General features: G+C 49.3%; 2 protein-coding genes across 5 annotated transcripts in view; both read left to right on the plus strand.

Moving 5' to 3' along the window:
• LOC146829753 (class I histocompatibility antigen, Gogo-C*0203 alpha chain-like) overlaps positions 1 to 22,463 on the plus strand; it is a 439,978-nt gene that overhangs the window by 283,248 nt on the left and 134,267 nt on the right. The window lies entirely within an intron of this gene.
• LOC146829754 (uncharacterized) lies at positions 94 to 14,289 on the plus strand. Its single transcript, XM_085608261.1, has 4 exons — positions 94 to 175; positions 5,284 to 6,276; positions 12,145 to 12,300; positions 14,213 to 14,289. The coding sequence occupies exons 1-4, from the start codon at positions 94 to 96 to the stop codon at positions 14,287 to 14,289; spliced, it is 1,308 nt and encodes a 435-aa protein (XP_085464387.1).

Below are 22,463 nucleotides of genomic sequence, written 5' to 3' on the forward strand. Positions count from 1 at the left end.
GTGACTCCTGACTTGTTTGTTGTGAGTTTCGCTTGTTCTCTGAGAGTGATTAAGAGAAGACACGGAATGTTCTCATGATTGTTAAATGTCAAAATGAAGGGAACATTGGCAAAGAAACCAGAACATCTTAAGGGAAACCAGGAAGTCTTTCTGTGTCAGAAACTGACCATTGTCAGTAAAACATCCATGGGGCGGAGGGGTGGCGTGTACAAGATAAAATGTGGTTTAATAAATGTTCGTCAGCCTACCAATACCAGAACTAGTTACCGAGGATCACAGAACATGTGCTTAGATTCTGTCACTGACTTCAGAACCAGAGTCTGTCCCTCAGCTGGTACCAGACTGGCGCATGGCCATGGCGTGTGTCATGCACACCGGTGCACATCATGCGAAACTTGCACGCCCTCAGCAGAGCCCCTCTTCCCCCAATAGTTTCTAAGCGCTGAAAGGGGGTGCTGTGTGACTCTGGCCCTGGATCCTCCCAGGATGTGACATCATGGAGCCCTACACGGTGCCACCTTGTTCTCTTGCCTCAGTTGCTTTTTTGCCACACCCTTCGATGCGGACCCAGAGCTCCTACCCTTAGTGTGCACCAAATTCTTCAAACAATTACGTGCAGGGAACACGGGAGGACAGCCATCCTTGACACCGCTATTCTACCCATGAGGGAGAGCGGCAAGGTGTCCCAGAACGCCACCGATCGCTTCAAAGCTTCAATCACCCCAGTCACATTGAGCTGTTGTGCCACCTGTACATCCAGGTATCAAAAGTGCCCAGTCTCCCAACGTAATACAAGCCCCGGAAGTCTCCCCAGCCGAGCACAGACAAATCAGCTAATGGGAAGGGCAGTGACTTGTGCCTATTAAGGTGCAAACAGGAGTTTTCACCAAAGTCTTCTAGGAGCAGCAATTTTCTAGAGACCGCATCACGGGTGGATGTTGTAGCGGTCTAGTTGTTGGCCCCCCGTTTAGGTAGAGACCCCAACCCGGAACCTCACTCATACTTTGTATCACCTTCTGGCCAGGCGTGGCCAGAAGGCTTTAAATAAAGCGACCGGAGTCGCTCGGGACTTCCGGTCCACACCAGTGATCAGAGTGTCCGTGTCGCTTATTATACCGTGCCTTTACGCCCAGTCACCTACATGCATGTTGCCCCCCCCCCCCCCTGTTCCACGAGCCCACCAGATGTGATGTAGAACAGGGCATCGTCGGCGTACAGCTATATTAAATGGGATCTCTCCCCTATGCATGCGCCCCATCGCTCAAGTTCCTGTCGAGCCCATACTGCCATAGGCAAAGAGCAATGGCTACAATAGGCAGCCCTGCCGCGTTCCTCGCTCCAATGTCCATTTTTCTGACCGGCTCTGACCCTATCGTACCTGGACGGTCAACTCCATATAAAGACGTTAGACCCACCGGCAGAACCACAGGCCGAATCACGCTGCCCTTAGTACCTCCTGGAGGTATCCCCAATCCACAGTGTCAAACGCCTTCTCGAGGTCGACGGCCACTAGCGCCAGTTCCTCGTCCCAATGTTGTACCTCATGCAGGACATGCGTCAATCGCCTGGTCGACGGCCACTAGCGCCAGTTCCTCGTCCCAATGTTGTACCTCATGCAGGACATGCGTCAATCGCCTTATATTCAGGTCGTTAGCGATGGTGTCTGCTCCGTGCGCAAAATCCGGATTCGTCGCCTTCAGCATGGAACCGCTGGCGGTAACGGCAGAGCGTGTATTTGTCCAGGCTGTCCCAGACGTCTCTAATTTGCTCACGTAGCATACTCTCTCGGGCACTTTCAGTGGGGTGCGCTTGGTCACCAGTCTCGATCTCTACTAAGGCATCGTCCCTATGCCTCAGCTCGCACTATAGCGGTCAACGGACTCCACAGGTGGGTCCCATACCCACGCCCCTCAATACCGTCTTCATTGCCTCCCACTCCGTGCTTCTACCGGACGCCCCCCTCCAATTGAGTGTCCTGTAGTCTGACAGCGCCTGAGGCAGCGTCTCCCTCCCCTACTGATCTGCCAGAATATTGGAGGGCATCCCCCACTGTCGAGGTCCCTGGACGGGGGCATTCCACCGTAGCCCCCAACTTACAGGAGCGTGATCCGATGGGAATCGAGTTCAATGGGTCAACCTCATGTCCGAGAAGGCGGGTGTCTCCATCACTAGCCCCCTGTCCAGTCTGCTATGCATGTTATGGGGGGGGGGGGGGGGAAAGCATGTAAAGAGATTCTGGGTTGGGTGTTTTTCCCGCCAGGCGTCCTGTACCCCATCTTCCTCATTACTGCTTGCAACGATTTGGTCAATTGTGGTTTCGTGATGGTTCTGAGGGGGTGTCTGTCCAGGTCAGGGTCGAGTACGCAATTGAAATCACCCAACCATATAAGCGGAGCATCCAGTTCTGCAGCTATTAAGTCTTGCCTTGCCTGGTAGAAGGCAGGTGCATCTGTGTTTGGGGCATACGTATTCAAAATGGCAATGTCACGGCCATCGAGCTTTCCGCGCAGTAGCACGTACCGGCCCCCAACATCTGCCTCCATGTTATGTGGGAGTGAACGGAGTTCCCGGGGCCACCCATAACAGTGTACCCCTTGCATATATAGAATACGAGGAATGAACTGTCTGACCCTGCCACTTTTTTGCCACTCTAGCGGGCACAGTGTCGTCCAGATGCGTCTCCTGCAGGCAGGCAAACGTGAGACTCTTTTTAGGAAGGAGAGCCCCCTATGGCGCTTTGTCCCGAGGAACCAAACCCCCTTTATCATATAGTCGCAGCATGGCAGTCACACATCTCATGATCCATCGACTGCTGCCCAACATCTCCACCCGCTGTACACCCATAGTGCTTGCAACCATTAACAAACTACTGAACAAAACTCCCCACCTCCCACCCACGGACAAAACACGTGCAGCTGTGCTGTCGGGATTGCCCTCCCCATGCTTGTGCCAGGATGTACACAGCTTCCCTATTAGCCCAACAGGGGCTAGTAAATAGACCACAGAACAACAGACTACCCTGGCAAGCCCACCCTCTAACGGACCAGCAAATTCTTGTCAGCAAACCAATTCTGCTGAACCCAACCAGTGCCTGGCACTGAAACCCAGTCGTGCACCCCTCACGCTCCCACCCCCTCCATTGCATCTTACCAACTCTTGGCCCAACACACCACTCACTCTCATGTTAGCAGCGCTCGCAGGAGCACCGTCACTACATCCAAACACGTCTCCACGTGCAAAGCATGTGGAAGAGTATGTGACCAGTGCACCAGTGGTTCAGCCAGCCCTCGTTTAAATCGCCCTCCGGCTCGGGGCACATCTATCAGGGTCTCAAAGACAATGTCCACCATTAGGCCCAGTGTCTTCGATGATCACCCTCCCGGGTCCTGCAGTATAGGTGTGGTCGGCGAATCAGAGGTCCCATCATCTGTGGTTCCCAGCTGCAAAGTTCCATCCTCTCCCCGGTGACCCTGTGCTCCTCCTGTGTCGCCGTCGAGCCGAGCTTACGCTGGGTGCCCTTGTTGGAAAGGGAGCCCCATATCCGCTTTTGGCCACATTGTTCACGCAATGAGGGAGCATCTCCTCAAATCACCAGCCATTCCCAGACCTCCTCCACAGACTCGAAGAAGTGGGGCTTGCCTTGCGCCAGTACTTTCAGTAGAGCCAGGTAGAGAAGCATGTATTGCAGCTGTAGGTCACGTAACTTCCGCTTAACACCCAGGAACCAGGAAGGATTTCAGTAGTTCTTAGACTTGTCTGGTGTAGTCCGGGTAAATAGTAAGTTCGAGGCATATGAGCTGCAGATTACACACTTTTGCATAGATCGCCATCTGGTGTTGGGCCCGGATGTTTGCAGTTTGTTTTTCTCTTGGAAAGTCTTTGGAAGTCACGAGGTCGGTGACTCCTCCCTTGGATCGTATTGCGCATGGGCTTCGGCTCCATCCTCAGATTGTTTTTTTCCACCATCGGGATCGGATGTAATCTTCACACTCCGGTTCCGAACATTTCCAGTTCGACGATCGAAGCGGAATCCTCACCTCTCATCGCGGTATTGTTTCGATCGCGATCTCTTCAAAACATACCATCGACCAATCTTCGGTTCCAGTCATCGACGGCGGCCTTCGGGCCTACCCAGGCTCCGGTCCCGGCTGATGGAAAGAACTCCATTCAAAAAGTGCCCTCGATGTGGCTCTAAATTCCCCCACACCGACCTCCACGAAGTATGCAACCTCTGCCTCTCTCCGGAACACGAGGCTCGAGACTGTCCAGCCTGCAAGTCTTTTAGATCAAAAAAGACTATTCGGGACTGAAGAGCCAGGCGAAAAATGGCACACTCCTCGACCTCCGTTCCAGTGGATATCTTCGGAGACGACGCCGAAGATCCGGAACAGCACCATACCGAAGAGGACCTTGTCAGTGCTTCTGAGGCTGACGACTCAGACTTGGAGGACATCACCCCGGCGCAGAGGGTCGTGAGTAACATACCCCCCCCCCCCCCAACACCCGCGCCCATACCCAAAAAGGCTTCGGTCACGCCTTCGCCTCCGAGCCTAGGCAAAACCAAACAAAATGCTTCCAACACCCCACCTTCGGGCCCCGGTGAAGAAGCCATATAAGCCTTCCGGCGGCTCGGGCTCGAGCCAGCCTGCCAGTGGTGCCGAGAAACACACTTCGGCACCGAAAAAGAAACCAAGCTCGGCACCGAAGCTCTCCACACCAAGCTCGGCACCGAAGCTCTCCACACCAAGCTCGGCACCGAAGCTTTCCACACCAGGCTCGGCACCGAAGCCCTCCGGATCCAAACCTTCGGCACCGACCAAACCATATAAGGCCCCCGACGCGGCCAAGTCAAAGCCACCCTCGGCGCGAACAAAGAATCAGAGGTTCCGGAACACGCTGATAAGCCGCACAGGCATAAACAGCCATCGGCCCCGAAAACTTCGACGCCAAAGGAGCAAACAACATCAGAAGAACTATTTGCACCTGATCCATTACAAAAAGTGCTTACCAGGGATCCAAAGACTGGACATTTGACACTCTTTTACAAAAAGAGACCATTAGACAAACCAGCTCCACCTCCATCTCCAAAAAGGAAGGACTCTGCCACCTCCCCCTTCAGAATACCTTCCCCACCTCCTCCACCCCCTCCACCCTCTCCACCTCCACCCCCTTCACCCTCTCCACCCCCACCTCATCGTTCTCCAACCTCGTCTCCAGACGATGATGATCAGGGGGACCCATATCAGGATATAGGGGATGTGCCCCAAGACCCCACCCCTACAGGATCCCCAGACCCATGGGACGACTATAACAATCCAGATATTCCAGACGTCCCACAAGATGACCTTTATCCCTCCAGGCCATCTCCACCTGAAGACTCCCTAGGTTTCCACCACCTACTTCAGAGGGCAGCACATTATCATGGGGTTGAGTTACACTCTGACCCAGTAGAGGATGATTTCCTCCTTGACACCTTTGATGACGCACATAGGTCTACTTCCATACTACCTATGCTCAAGGGGGTAATAAAACATGCACCAGAGGTTTTTAAAGACCCAGTCAGGGCCAGGGTCATTAACCCACGTATAGAAAAGAAGTATAAAGCTGCCCCCTCAGATCCGGCATATATCAAGGGGCCAACGCCACTAGATTCTCTAGTGGTTTCCACAGAACGAAAAAGGGCAAACTCTCAGGCGTCAGGTGAAGCACCACCACCTGACAAACAGTCAAAACTATTAGACGCATCCGGGAAGCGCACAGCGTCACAGGCAGCCAACATATGGCGTATAGCCAACACCCAAGCGCTATTGGCCAGATACGATAGAGCGCATTATGACGAATTAGAGGCCATAATCCGCCATCTCCCAGACAAATACAAAACCAGGGCCAACAAATTAATACAAGAGGGTAAGACCATAACAAACACCTCTATACGCTGTGCCTTAGATGCAGCAGACACAGCATCACGGGCCATTAACACTAGCGTCCTCCTCCTTCGCCACGCTTGGCTCCGGATATCAGGGTTCAAACCGGAGGTACAAGCCTCCATCCTAAATCATCCCTTCGACCAACAGCACCTATTCGGTCCAAAGGTAGATGAGGCCCTCGAGAAAATGAAAAAGGACACGGACACAGCGAAATCTATGGGAGCTTTGCAGTCACACCCCCGTAGACACTCCTTTCGCCGTTCTTCCTTTCGGAGTACCTCTAGAGGCTACTCCTCAGATAATGCGTCCACTTCCTACAAATCCCCCACTCAGTCCACCTTCACAAGGGGTTATCAAAGAGGCGGTTATAGGGGCAATAACAATAAGGGCAGAGGCAAAACAAATACCGCCCGCTCTGCCACACCACCTGCTCAATGACTTCCCCCCGCTCCCTCCAGACCATCCCACTCCGGTCGGGGGCAGATTACAAAATTTCCTTCAGGTTTGGGAAACCATCACCTCAGACAAATGGGTGACCCAAATTATTCGGTCAGGGTACTGCCTAGAATTAAAATCTACCCCCCCAAACATTCCACCCAAGCAACGCCCAATGTCACAAGAACATTCCACATTGCTGAAACAAGAGGTAATCTCCCTCCTACAAAAACAAGCAATAGAGCCAGTTCCTGCCAATCAACAAAATTTAGGGGTCTACTCCCTATATTTTCTAATACCAAAAAGGGACGAGACTCTGCGGCCTATCCTAGATCTACGGTCCCTAAACACATACATACATTCAGACCATTTTCACATGGTAACGCTCCAACAGGTGCTTCCGCTCCTCTCCCAGAACGACTTCCTCACCACACTGGACTTGAAAGACGCATACTTCCACATTCCGGTACACCATGCTCACAGAAAGTACCTCAGATTTGTAGTGGACGGGCAACACTACCAGTTCAAGGTGCTCCCATTTGGAGTCACAACAGCACAACGGGTATTCACCAAGTGCCTAGCAGTAGTGGCGGCACACCTCAGAAGACAGCACATTCACGTCTTCCCATATTTAGACGACTGGCTAATAAAAGCCACGTCCTACAGTCAATGTGTACACCACACCGCCACTACAATCCAACTACTTCACCAACTAGGCTTCACGGTGAACCACCAAAAGTCCCACCTAACACCATCCAACATAAAGCAATACCTCGGTGCCACCATAGACACCTCAAAAGCCATAGCCTATCTCAATCCTGCCAGGATTGCAAGCATTCAGGCTTTGCGTCAAAAATGTATACTTCAACACTCCCTTCCAGCAAGAGTGTTTATGCAGTTAATAGGAATGATGGAGTCTTGCATTTTCATAGTACCTCACGCAAGACTCCAGATGCGTCCACTCCAAGAGTGCTTGGCACGCCAATGGAACCAGGCCCAGGGACTACTGACAGATCTGGTGTTGGTAGACGGTCGCACCCATCGCTCTCTGCGGTGGGGCAACACCACAAACCTTTCCAAAGGTCGACCGTTCCTGGACCCGGTTCCACAAGTAGTACTAACAACAGACGCATCGCTCTCCGGCTGGGGAGCTCATCTGTTACACCTCACAGCGCAGGGCACATGGACGCCACAACAAAAGTTACTCCATATCAACCACCTGGAGTTACTAGCAATCTTTCTAGCCCTAAAATCCTTTCAAACACAGCCTTCAGGCAAAGCAGTCCTCATTCGCACAGACAACATGACTGCCATGTATTACATTCAAAAACAAGGCGGCACACACTCTCCACAGCTCTCAACTAGCACAGAGCATATGGAGATGGGCAATTCCCCGCAAAATTTGTCTCCTAGCCCAACATGTCCCAGGAGTCCAAAACACTATGGCAGATCTGCTCAGCAGACAAACGCAACAGATCCACGAGTGGGAACTCCACCCGCAGGTTCTTCATCCATTCTTTCAAATGTGGGGGCATCCACAGATAGACCTCTTCGCCACCCACGAAAACAAAAAATGCCCAAGCTTCGCCGCCAGATACCCACACCCATTGTCCAAAGGCAATGCGATATGGATGAACTGGTCAGGCAAATTTGCGTACGCTTTTCCGCCTCACCCACTCATTCCATTAGTGGTGCGGAAACTACAACAACACTCCCTCACACTAATCCTAGTAGCTCCAACGTGGGCCAGACAACCATGGTACACCACGCTCCTGGAACTCTCGGTAGTACCACACCAAAAGCTACATCTCTCACCATGCCTCCTAACCCAGAACCATGGAGAGATCATGCACCCGGACCCAGCTCAGCTCAACCTTGCGATCTGGCTCCTGAAATCCTAGAGTTCGGATACCTAAACCTTCCCCCTGACTGTATAAACGTCATCAGAGAAGCTAGACGCCCTACTACTAGAGCCTGCTATACGGCCAAATGGAAAAGGTTTGTCATTTACTGCAATAACAATAACATTAACCCACTGGACGCGTCTATTCAAAACATCATATGCTACCTCTTACACCTGTACCGCTGTAATCTAGCATACAACTCAATACGCATGCATTTAACCGCGATAGCAGCCTACCTCCAAAACAGGCAGCACCTCTCCTTATTCAAAGTACCTGCCGTTAAAGCGTTCTTAGAGGGACTCAAACGAGTAATTCCCCCAAGACACCCACCAGCACCGGTGTGGAACCTCAACTTGGTCCTCACCAGGCTGATGGGTCCGCCCTTTGAGCCTCTCCATTCATGTGAGATTCAATTCCTCACCTGGAAAGTGGCTTTCCTAGTGGCCATCACTTCCTTAAGGAGGGTTAGTGAACTCCAGGCACTAACCATTCAGGAGCCATTCATTCAGGTCCACGCAAACAGGGTTGTCCTACGCACCAACCCCAAGTTCATGCCCAAAGTCATATCACAGTTCCACATTAACCAAACTATCGAACTGCCCGTTTTCTTCCAAAATCCGCAAAATGTCGCGGAACGAATGCTCCATACAGGACAAAGAATTCTCCACAACACAAGGGCAACGCCATTTCCAAAGCAGGAATAGCCAGATGGATCGTTAAATGCATTCATATTTGCTATCACAAAGCTAAACGCACATTAACGGTTCCCCCACGAGCCCACTCAACACGAAAGTTAGGGGCATCCATGGCTTTCCTAGGAAACATCCCTTTACACGAAATTTGTAGAGCAGCCACATGGTCCACTATACATACATTTACCAAACACTACTGCGTAGATATACACTCAAGACAGCAGGCAGCTGTAGGACAGGCTGTTCTCAAAACTCTTTTCCAGACTGCTGCAGCTGGCACGGGTGGCCGCCGCTAATGGAGGGACTGCTATATATTCTATGCACAGATATGAATTCAGCAGCCCACATGCCTCGAACTGATTATGCTACTTACCAGTATGCATCTGTTCTTGGCATGTAGGGCTGCTGACATTCATATCGCCCACCCTCCTCCCCGGCGCCTGTCGCGGCTGCAGCACTCAGAATTTCTGTATAGCATGGTCATCACTTCCTATATCTACTCCATCACTGCCACAATGGCGAAAAACAATCTAAGGATGGAGAGGATGCCCATGCGCACTGTAGTCCAGGGGAGGAGCCACCTATCTCGTGATACTTCGAAGACTCTTCCAGGACAACAATGTGCAATCATCCGGACCCAACACTAGGCGGCGATCTATGCACAGATATGAATGTCAGCAGCCCTACATGCCAAGAACAGATGCATACTGGTAAGTAGCATAATCAGTTCATCCCAGAGGTCCAACTATACGTTGCCGATGTTAAAGGTAACACTCAGGCATGCGACCAATAGTATTAAAGATCCTGTCCGCGCAAGGATAGTTACTCAGGGAATAGATGAGAAATATAAAGCAGCGCCATCCGACCCCGTCTACATTAAGGGACAGTTACGCTTGGACTCCTTAGTTGTTTCGAATGCCCGTAAACAAGCAAATTCACAAACATCAGGGGCTGCCCCTCCTCCAGATAAAGAATCAAAACTATTCGATGCTTCAGGGAAAAGAGTAGCTGCCAGGGCAATCACTGGGTATTGCAAAAACTCAGGCCCTTCTAGCAAGGTACGATAGGGCACACTATGATGAGTTACAAAAACTCATTCAGTATTTACCAGATGAACACAAAGCCAAAGCAACTTGGTTCAAGAGGGGAAATTAATTTCAAATCCTTCTATTAGATGTACCTTCGATGCAGCTGATTCCGCTGCAAGAGCGATCTACACTAGTGTGTTGTTACAACGACATGCATGGCTTAGAATCTCAGGGTTCAAGCCTGAAGTTCAGGCTTCCATTTTAAATACTCCTTTTGACAAAGAACATCTATTGGTCCTACGGTTGAAAGGACACCGATGTGGCAAAATCAAAGGGAGCCCTACAATCCTCAGCTAATCGGGGTTCCTTTCGTCGCTCCTTCTGCAGAGGGGGCTTCAAAAATATTTCAACAGAAAACGCCTCTTCCTCGTACAAAGGAAATAATCGGGCGGATTTCGAGGTGATAATGCAAAAGGTAGAGGTTCCACTCCCCATACCTCACCAGTAACAAACAAGCAATGACATAATTCCCCTTCCCCCTGACCATTCCACTCCTGTCGGGGTACGACTTTCTCAATTCCTTCTCGTTTGGGAAGCTATAAATCCGACCAATGGGTGTTAAGAATTATCCAATCTGGTTATTGCTTGAAGCTTACAGACAATCCTCCAAGCATTCTTCCAAAAACATACAAAATCTCATCAGGGCACCTTCACTTCCTCAAACAAGAGGTTCAGTCTCTTCTAGAAAAGGGTGCTATAGAGCCTGAACCAGTACAATACCAAGGGTCAGACGTATACTCCCTTTACTTCCTTATACCAAAGAAGGACGGTTCGCTCAGGCCCATATTGGACCTCAGAGAACTCAATCAATACATTAATTTGGATGACTTCCACATGGTCACTCTTCAACAAGTGCTTCTGCTACTACAACAAGGAGCCTTTGTCTACACCAGACTTAAAGGACGCCTATTTTTATATTCCAATTCTTCTCGCTGATCGCAAATATCTCAGGTTTGTGGTAGCGGGACAACTTTACCAGTTCAAGGTGCTTCCGTTTGGAGTCACCAATGATCCCAGAGTATTTACAAAATGCCTGGCAGTAGTCGCTGCTCATTTGCCTTCCCATACTTGTAAAACTGGCTCATCAAAGCCAGATCCTGGTTGCTTCCACATGGGCCCGACAGCCATGGTTCACAAACCTGGAAGAGGTGTAGCGCAGCGGCCAGGGCAACTGACGCCGGAACCAGGGGCTCATGGTTCGATCCCCGGTGCCGGCGGCAGACCAGCCCAGCACCATGTGACTCTGGGCAATAGCTTGCATAATCTTCCCGAGGGCCCCCAGCACCTTGACTCCTTCGGGTAATTGTTTGTGCTTTACAAATACTGGACACTTACATTTACAACCCTGTTAGAGCTTTCAGTAGTTCCACATCAGAAACTACACCCCAGGCCCAGTCTCGTCACTCAGAGCCATGGAGACATAAGGCATCCAAATCCCAAGGAGCTTAACCTAGTGATTTGGCTCCTGAAGTCATAAAGTTTGGTTATCAAACCTCCCACCAGACTGTATGAATATGATTAAAGAGGCCAGAAGGCCTAGCAAAAGGGCGTGCTTTGCAGCCAAGTGGAAAAGGTTTGTCATTTACTGCAATAACAACCACATCAACCCACTAGATGCTCCCGTTCAAAATATCATCTGCTATTTATTACACTTGCAACGCTCAAATCTAGCTAACACATCTATACGATTGCATCTTGCTGCAACAGCTGCATAGCTACAAAACAGACACCATTTGTCCCTTTTCAGAGTGCCTGTGATCAAAGCCTTTATGGAAGGACTAAAAAGAGTGATTCCACAGATACTTCCACCTGCCCGGCGTGGAATCTCAACATTGTCTGACTAGGTTAATGGGTCCACCCTTTGAACTTTTACACAAAGGTGAGTTGCAATTTCTCACTTGGAAAGTTGCTTTCCTCATTGCGATCACATCACTGAGGAGGGTAGGTGAGCTTCAGGCGCTAACCATTGAAGAGCCCTTTTTTAGACTACACAAAGACAAGGTGATTCTTCGTACCAATCCCAAATTCCTACCAAAAATACTATCTGCCTTTCATATGAACCAATCTGTATAACTACCTGTATTTTTCCCTCAACCAGATTCAGTGGCAGAACGGGCTCTTCACACCCTAGATGTTAGGAGAGCATTACTGTATTATATCGAAAGGACAAAACCATTTCGTAAGACCAACCAACTTTTTGTGGCTTTTGCTCCACCGCACAAGGGCAATCCAATTTCAAAGTCTGGGATCGCAAGTTGGATTTTAAAATGCATTCATACAGGCTATGCAAAAGAAAAAAGAACTCTACCGATACCCCCTAGGGTTCATTCCATCCACAAACTAGGGGCTACTATCGCACACATTCACCAAACACTATTGTGCAGATGTGCTCGCAAAACAACAAGCTAACGTAGACCTGGCAGTTCTTGAAACACTTGTTCAAACAGCTACAGGTTAACCACCGCTTTGCGAGCAAACTGCTGTATAGTCTATGCAAAGCATGTGATCTACTGCTCAGATGCCTCGAACGGAAAATGTTACTTACAAGTAGACATCTATTCTTGGCATGTAGAGCTGTAGATCCACGTGCGCCCACCCACCTCCCAGGGTACCTATACCTGTTGCAGTTCTTTACTTATTAATTTATTTACATATATACGCATGGACATCTCTATTCTATTCAATACTACTAAGTCGATATTCACCCTCTGTCGGGAAAACAATCTAACAATGGAGGGATACCCATGCGCACTATCACCTAACAGAGGAGACACCACACCTCGTGACTGTAAAGACTTCTTCAAAGGAAAACAACTTGCAAACATCCGGGCCCAACAATAGATGACAGGAGTATGCAAATCTACAGCTCACATGCCAAGAACAGATGTCTACCGGTAAGTAACATTTTCCTTCTAAGTGTTCGAAATTGAGTTTGTTCCACGGCCGATAGGTGGATATATGTACGGTGGTTTTAGGTGCGTTGCTTAGTGTTTTATATTGGAAGGCAAGCAAATGATGGTCTGACCATGTGACTAGAGTCATCGTTTGCAAGGTAACTAGGGAGTAGGATGTAGCCTAACGGCTAGGACGGTCAACCTCAAATCTGGGGAACCGGGTTCGAGTCTAGGCAACGACGCTCAACATCCTGTGATTCTGGGCAAATCACTTAATCTCCCTGTGCCTAACAAAAATGAATGTGTCCCTATGTAACGTAACTGGTGCTCATCTAAAGCGCTCTGACACCTGATACTTTTGGGTCAAGTTTGCGCGATATAAAGCTCCGTAAAAAAAACTGGTTCTGTATTAGCAAATATGACGTCTAGGATGTGTCCAGGGATGTGTGTGGATTTGTGGATGATCTGATGCAAGTTTAGTGCTTCTAGGCCAGCGATGATTGATTGTTTTTGGATGGGGCATATTTGGTTTGTCAAATGTTGAGAACACCCAGAATGCATAGGTTGGAGTGTAGTGGTATTAGGTATGAAACCGTGTCTAGAAGCGCGTCTGGGAAAGTTCCTTTGCTAGTTTGAGGTCTGTAAAGGAGCAGGAAGTTACAGGAAGAAGAAGGTGTGGGATTGCATCTGGTGAGCAGGGCCTCACAATTTTTTGGGGAGTTGTTGTCAACTTTAGTGATATGTCATTTTTGCCTGAACACAACCACTAGGCCACCTCCTTTTTTGCCTATACGAATTTGGGTGATCGTATGATAGCCTAGAGGAATGGCTGGAGACACATCATCTTCCAACCATGATTCAGTAAGAATAGTTTATCCTTGTTGTGCGTCAGTGAGAAGGTCGTGGATGTGATGTTTGTTCTTAGAGAGCGATCAAGTATTTATTATTAGACAGTTTAGAGAATGTGCTTTGGAGATAGTGTGACTTTGTTTTTTAGGGAGTGAGCAGTATTGTGTTGGCTTGCAGCAGGTGTGTCCATAGTGTTGGTATTTGGTATATGAAGATATACTGGAGCTTCCCTGTATCGTCCTCCTCGTCCAGTAGGCTGAGAAGGCATGTTGATGGGTCTGCGTGTGTAAGTGGTGGAGAGGGTGTTTGAGAGTGAGTTGGTGTGCTGTGTTGTTTTTGTAGTGTAACCTTGTTGTGTAGTAGACATAGAGAAGCAAAGTTGTGAGGTATGGCACATTGCTTATTTTGTTTGTGTCTGTTTAGGGTGGAAGGTGAATGAGTTAGGGTTGGAGGTTCAGCATGTGGGTCATGCGGAAGGTTCTAAATTGTCCAATAGATGAGAAGCGGTTAAAAGAGAGCTGCTGTGCTCTGTATATGTGTTGGGTGTCATGGAAGAGCGAAAGCTTGTTATTAGTTAGTTAATTTGTGTAATTTGAAAGGTGGGTGTATGTTTGTAGTTTGTGATGGTAAGTTTCATGAGGTGTTGCGCTTGAGAGATGTTGTCCTGGTGTGTGTGTGTGTGATATGTGAAACGGGATGCTGATGCATTTGTTTCATGGGATGGATTTGTTAGTATAGTTTTGATGGTGAGCGAAAGTTGTAAGGTAAAGAGGGTGGTGTTGAATTTGTGAGCAGAGTGTATGTTGTGTGTAAGAGGGGATGAAGTAGAGTTGTGTTTGTATTAGACTGTTTGCTACAACAGGTAAAATGTGTGGTGTAGATGTTGTGTGGTTGTCTTATTGTGTTTGAAAGAAGAGGAGGGTGTTTGTTGGAGGGATGATGGAATGCTGAGTGTTAGACCTGGCATCATTGGCATGAGTCTCTCCTCCATTTTTTTCTGTTTGCCTCCTCTGTTTACGATGTTTTTGCTGGATTATTGCTTTGGGCACTGTGCCACTGCTGATCAGTGCCACAGTGCAAGTGCTCCCTATGTTAACTTGTTACATTGATTGGTGTTACCATGATTGGCTTGGTTGACTTACTGTTCAGACCCTAGTCTAGTGCACTGCGTGTGCCAAGGGCGTGTAAGTTAACTGCTGCTGGTGGGCTTGCAGCACTGGTTGTGCCACCCACAGAAGCAGCGTGTAAAATGTGTCTCAGGCCTGCCACCGCGGCGCCTGCGTGCAGTCCCTGACTGCCATGTCGACTTGGTAAGGAAACCTACTTACCAGTCTCTAAACCTTCCCTTTGCCACATTTCAGACACCTCTATGGTAGGCCCTAGGGCAGGGTGCATTGTTGGTAAAAGGTAGGTCATGCCCTGATGTGTGTGGCATGACCTAATAGTGAATTACAGCCATTTTCGTTTTTCACTATTGAAGGGCTACCTGCCTCCAATAGGCCAGACTGGGAAGACTGATTATTAACTCCATTATAATCTATCTGACTCAGGGAGCATGGTAGCAAGTCGAGTTTAGTATCCCTGAACTCAGAATTTAATAACACACCCTTTAGGATGGATGGTTTTTAAATTCTATGTTTGAAAATAGCACTTTTAGAAAGTGGCTATTTTCTTGTCCAACTATCTACCGGTCTCTGCTGGTTTGGTGTGTGTGTCAGGGGCTGGGTGGCTCCAGAGGTCTGAGTGAGTCAGTGTGGGGTGAATGGGGCGTTTACACATAGAGTGAGGGAAGAGTAGCCTGCCCTGCCTGACACAATACTGGCTCCGCCTCCTGCTGGGCGACTGATAGCCCTGCTCCTGCCAGTGACAATACTGGCTCCGCCTCCTGCTGGGCGGCTGAGGACTCTGCCCTGCTCAGTGAATAGGCCAGGTGCCTCTGCCTGGCAACACCCACAACGAACCTGAGATGGGGGGAATTTCCCTGCTTGGACAAAGGGAACAAAGGGAAAAAGGGGTATAAGAGAAGGACCCCTGAACCAAGAACTCAGATCACTTCTGACAAGGAAACCTGTACCAAGGACAAGAAGCCTGCTGATCTAAGGACTTGCCTCCCCTTTCTGCCAGAGTGCTGTTTTGCTGTGGAGGAACCTGAAAGCTGCTTCTTTATTTTTGCCAAGGAACAAGGAGAGAGGAACTTGGTGTGTACTCTCTGAACACTTGCTAGGAAATCTCCAAGGGCTGGAAGAGTGCCAGTCTCCTGCTGAAGTCACAGGGCCAAAGGACTTCACCATTTGCTGAATTACTGGAAAGTGTTGTTTCCAGTACACAAGGGAAAATCTGCAGTCTCGACGCCGCCGAATCCAGCTCGACATCGTGAGTAACGGCTCCAGTGTCCCGAGCCTTCGACGCCGGCCGCCGGGCCCGATCGACGCCAGCAGCAACACCAGTGAGCAGTGGGTATCGGCCCCGGCTCCAAGTGACCCCGTCTCGACGCCGGTATCGACGCCAGTGAGGAGTGAGTATCGGCTCCACCTCCAAGCGACCCCGTCCCGACGCCGCTGCTGACCGCATCGACTCGACGCCCTTCTCGAGGCCGTGAGCGCTGCTCCGGCCCGACATCCCTCGACGCCGCTGCGGATTGACCCGACTCCGAGGCACGATCGACGCCGACCTCGACGCCGACATCTCGACGCCGTGGATCATCGTTTTCTTCGTTTCTCAAGGTACTGTACTTGTGGGGTCTGTTGCAACTCCAGGCTCGACGTAGCGCTCCTCGCGGTCGACGCCGAACCTTGGGAATCTTGTAGACTCGACGTCGTGTGACTCCTGTGGGGGTTACATTGTTGCCAAAGAACTGTGCTCAGAAGAATACTTTGCTAAAGAACTACTTGCCAAGAAGAAACCTTACTTGAACTATTATTTTCCTTCCAAAGAGTATTTATTAAGACTGTGGTATATTTTTGTCGTTATTTGGTCTTGTGCTAAGCCTTATATAAAAATACTATTTTTATAATAACTTCTGTGTCGTGTCCATCTGTAGTGTATTCACTTTATTACTGTATGTGGTCATAAATGCTTAACACACTGCCTCTGAGATAAGCCTGTCTGCTCTGCCAAGCTACCAAGGGGGTAGCAGGGGTTATCTGAGTGTGTAATCCCCTTTCCCTGACTAGAGTTGGTTGGTCCCTATTTGTCAGGAGTATATACCTCTGCCAACTAGAGACCGCCGGTTCTAACTTTCTGAGTATAGACTTGTCAGTAACAAAAAGGGGTCTGGTAGGAGTAATTAGAGTAGGGAGTTTGTGTCTGGGTGGGATATAGTTAAATATGTTGTGGATTTGGGTTGTGTTAATGATACGTGATTTGGTTAGTGGTATAGGATAGAGTTGTGTACTTGTTGAAGGTGATGGTAGAAATGTGTGGTAGCTGGGACAAAATGGGTGTATAGGTGTGATTTGTGTGGTTTTGTAGTGGGTGCTGAGACATTGAATTGTGCATAGGGTAGGTTTGTTGTAAATGTGTGGAGTACATTTGGTGTGAGTGTGATACTCTAGTTGTGGATGTGGGTGGTGTTGGGTGGATACTGGTGTATATGAATTTGGGCAGCATTTCTGACCCTAGTCCCGACCAGTCTCGAACAGGCAACCGCCCTTGTCCTCTCCGCCCTTGTCCTCTCCGCTCTTGTCCCCTCCACCCTTAGACTCAACGCCCGGACTGCGAGGAGCCCTGAGAGAGGGTACAAGATGGCAGCTGTAAAGCACTGAGTATACTGTGGGGTGTACTCTGATAGCGGTGCCTTCAGAAAGGGTACAAGATGGAAGCTGTAAAGCACGGAGTATACTGTGGGGTGTACTCTGATAGCGGTGCCTTCAGAAAGGGTACAAGAATAAAGCTGTAACGCACTGAGTATACTGCGGGGTGTACTCTGATAGCGGTGCCTTCAGAGAGGGTACAAGATGGAAGCTGTAACGCACTGAGTATACTGCGGGGTGTACTCCGATAGTGGTGCCTTCAGAGAGGGTACAATATGAAAGCTGTAACGCACTGAGTATACTGCGGGGTGTACTCTGATAGTGGTGCCTTCAGAAAGGGTACAAGATGGAAGCCGTAAAGCACAGAGTATACTGTGGGGTGTACTCTGATAGTGGTGCCCTGAGAGAGGGTACATGGTACTGTGTGCTGTGTGTGTGATAGCAGTGCGCTGAGAGAGGGTACAAGGTACTGTGTGCTGTGGTGTGGTAGCAGTGCCCTGAGAGAGGGTTCAAGGTACTGTGTGCTGTGGTGTGATACCAGGGCCCTGAGAGAGGGTGGAAGGTACTGTGTCCTGCGGTGTGATAGCAGTGCCCTGAGAAGGAGGTACAAGGTACTGTGTGCTGTGGTATAATAGCAGTGCCCTGAGAAGGGGGTACAAGGTACTGTGTGCTGTGGTGTGATAGCAGTGCCCTGAGAAGGGGGTACAAGGTACTGTGTGCTATGGTGTGATAGCTGTGCCGTGTGAGAGGGTACAAGGTACTTTGTAATGTGGTGATAGCACTTCCCTGAGAGAGGGTATGAGGTACTGTGTGCTGTGGTGTGATAGCAGTGCCCTGAGAGAGGGTAATGTAATAAAAAACAGAACCAAACACACAGAGCACATTGGGCCTGAGCCCACCGACTCTACAAGAAGCAGCTGAATGCGCAGAAAAAGTCGAGTACCTAGAACGGTGGTTAGAAACAGAATTGGACCTGGAAGCACTGTCTATACGTTATGCATGGGAACTGGAGTCCTGATGAAGACATCCTTACCAGGAGCAGTGCCCTGGCCTGTGGTGGCCCGTCTGTACATTCTAGGGACAGACACACAATACTGCACAATGCAAACACGGCACGTGGATTCCAAGTATAGAACCAAACAGTATCCATGCTCCCAGACTGTACGGCTTCAATTCAGAAACACAATACATCATTTGTGGCATTGAAACATCGACTGTGTGAAGCCAATATAAAGTACATGCTACTGTTAATGCAAAAGTTAATGTAATATTTGGAGATAAAGCGCCCTTTTTTCACGATTACGGAGAAGCCATGCAGTGATTGTAGTGAAAACACAGTGAGAAGGTGAGAACAAGACAACATCAACCTCACCTTCATGGAACACAACAAAAAAAGCAAAGACAGACTGGTAGCAGCTCTCTCTTCTAAAGAAAGTAAAACCAGAAAGTGGCTTAAGTGCTGCTGTTCAAGCCCTCATTCTCACATATGGACGGCAGTAACACCCGCTCCATGGCCTTCCAGACTCCACACTGGCACCCTTTCAGTAACACCCGCTCCTTGGCCTTCCAGACCCCACACTGGCACCCTTTCAGTAACACCCACTCCATGGCCTTCCAGACTCCACACTGGCACCCTTTCAGTAACACCCGCTCCATGGCCTTCCAGACTCCACACTGGCACCCTTTCAGTAACACCCGCTCCATGGCCTTCCAGACTCCACACTGGCACCCTTTCAGTAACACCCGCTCCATGGCCTTCCAGACTCCACACTGGCACCCTTTCAGTAACACCCGCTCCTTGGCCTTCCAGACTCCACACTGGCACCCTTTCAGTAACACCCGCTCCATGGCCTTCCAGACTCCACACTGGCACCCTTTCAGTAACACCCGCTCCATGGCCTTCCAGACTCCACACTGGCACCCTTTTAGTAACACCCGCTCCATGGCCTTCCAGACTCCACACTGGCACCCTTTCAGTAACACCCGCTCCATGGCCTTCCAGACTCCACACTGGCACCCTTTCAGTAACACCCGCTCCATGGCCTTCCAGACTCCACACTGGCACCCTTTCAGTAACACCCGCTCCATGGCCTTCCAGACTCCACACTGGCACCCTTTCAGTAACACCCGCTCCATGGCCTTCCAGACTCCACACTGGCACCCTTTCAGTAACACCCGCTCCATGGCCTTCCAGACTCCACACTGGCACCCTTTCAGTAGCACCCGCTCCATGGCCTTCCAGACTCCACACTGGCACCCTTTCAGTAACACCCACTCCATGGCCTTCCAGACTCCACACTGGCACCCTTTCAGTAACACCCGCTCCTTGGCCTTCCAAACTCCACACTGGCACCCTTTCAGTAACACCCGCTCCATGGCCTTCCAGACTCCACACTGGCACCCTTTCAGTAACTTTTTTTCTTCAAAAATCAATTAGGAGGGAGAAAGAAGGGCTTAGATCCACTCAGCTTCCTTGTCTCAATATCAAAAAAATCAATTGTAGAGTGGATCACTGGTCCTGGGAAACCAGGGTATTGCATGGACAGTACATTGTACCGTATAAGAAACCCTCATTCACGTTTAGTTGGGATCGAGATTAGCGGTATATCTTGATTCTCCGCTGAATGTGGTCTTCAACGTGATCGCATAATCATTGGGTCAATCCAATGCTTCCTCCACCCGGAGGCTTTAACCACTGGTTATCACAGTAGTGATCGTGAATCAAAAAGAAGGGTGAGGTGATCGTGATAAAGGAAAAATGTGTATTAAAATTCTCGTAAAGCCAGTAGATATTTTTATTGGTACTGGGTTCGAGACCAAGATAAAAAAGTATTCTCGTTGTGCACGTATCTGACTGATTATGGTCAAGTGCACTGGTTAAAAACTGTGTCCAAAAAAGGTCGACATGTTTCAGCCCTCGTCAGCCCAAAAGGGTCTAGCGGGCTTTCTTCAGGACCTGGTGCAGAACGGAGGCCCGTGCTATGGGCTCCCTTGTGGATGTGCAGGAAACTTATCCTTTTGAATGCACATTCAATCTTAAACCAATGGATTGAAGAATGTTTGTGGGAGGAAGGAAAGAAAGAAAGGAAAGGAAAAACATAAAATCATTGCGAATTCATTCTGTATGCAATCATAAAATGGCAAAGCTTTGTTTATAGGAGACCCCCAGTGGGGAACCCCTGGTATGGCAAAGTTCGTCCCTCCTTTACTTGTAAGAAGCAGATCTCGTACACAATCCATTTTGTCATATTCCCAAAGCAATGATATACAATACTCCGACCAACACCTCATTGTCACAAACGATGTGTATGCTCTGTACACCCCTATGCGTCAGGTGAGGCTGAGGGGTTCGAGTGAGTAGCACCTACGAACGTTTTATGAGGGTGGCTGGGATCTCTGTCATCACTTGGGATCAAATCATTAATCAAAAATTAAGTATGGCCCCATACAATGGTATACAGTCTATGGATTTGGTTCAGACAGATTAGGCTAGGTGGTATATTCATGTTAACTCTAAACGGAAGCAGCTCTCCAGTGGAAGCGAGAAAATAAACTTGTTGACTAGTGCAGTGCAATTATTTTGTTATTGTCAAACGGCTACTAGTTTCAGTAACACCCGCTCCATGGCCTTCCAGACTCCACACTGGCACCCTTTTAGGGCATCTTACAGGCTGCAGCACGTCTTATGCGGGCCCTGAAGAAATACTGCCTTGGCTCCCCTTGCTGGCCTGCATCAACTTCAAAATCAAATGCATCATTTACGAAGCCATCATGACGAGTGCCCCCACTTATCTTGCAGACCACCTCTGTAGGAAACTGAGGTTTTGTTGCAGTATTTCCCCCAACTTCTTCCCTGGTATTTGATGCAACTTTGACTGAAGTGCACTGAGTTCCTGCTAACCAGGTCCCCAGCGCCAGATCTCTTTCCCAAAACTGAACAATTTTACCCCCAATTGGTAAAACCTTTAGCACCCTCTGTAAGTCCCTAGTAGACGGTACCCATGGTACCTAGGCCCTGAGGTACCAAAGAGGGCCCCTAAGGGTAGTAGCACGAATTGTGCCACCCTGAGGGACTCCTCACCAAGCACATGCAGGGCTGCTATCGCAAGGATGCATGTCTTGGTGCAGACCAAAGTGAAAACACAACATGTCACACATCCCTGTGTGCCGCGTCCCCTAACACTGATGTAATATTTGTAAATTACCCCCCAAGCACGCCTGACAGACCTAAGACAGCGTGCTGAATATTACATGTAAGGACATACCTGTATGAACAGATATGCCCCTGTGCTGGTCAGTCCTATTACTGCCAGTACAAGTGGACAGAGAAACCATTTTAACACATACTGGGCACTGGTGAAAACCAGTTCCCCCGCTACATGATGGCTTCACTGAAAATAAGGATGTGTGGTATCAAATATCTCATATTGGTAAACCTACCCTGATGCCAGTGTTGATTTACCAATACATGCACCCAGGGGGCAACTTACAGGTGCCCCTTGAAAGCCTACCAGCTTCTGGTGCGCTTGCTGGCTGGTTTATGCCAGCCTGCCACGAGACACTGTTCTGACCTCCTAGTGTGTGAGCCTTTGCTCTCAGGAGACCCAGAACAAAAGCCTGTCCGGGAAGAGGGTGTAACACCCCCTCCTACAGGATGACCTGTTGAATAGCCTCCGGTGGCGAGCTTCAAAGAGCTGCCGCCTTTGGAATGTGAATCTGGCTCCCCTCAAAGCAGAGGATGCCACCCCCTTGGCACCTGGACAGGCAGGAAAATTAGCGAGTTACGAAAGCGTGCCACCTCCAGGCTAGTACCACTCCTAAGGTGGGCTACTGTGAGGTGGGCACAATTTTTCAGAAGTAGCAATCTTTGGGATGGCATACTTAGGAAGTCTGGGACAGGGTTATACCCACTTCTGACAGGA

This window comes from Triturus cristatus, chromosome 5_2 (genome assembly GCF_964204655.1).
Source record: "Triturus cristatus chromosome 5_2, aTriCri1.1, whole genome shotgun sequence".
Lineage (NCBI taxonomy): Eukaryota > Metazoa > Chordata > Amphibia > Caudata > Salamandridae > Triturus > Triturus cristatus.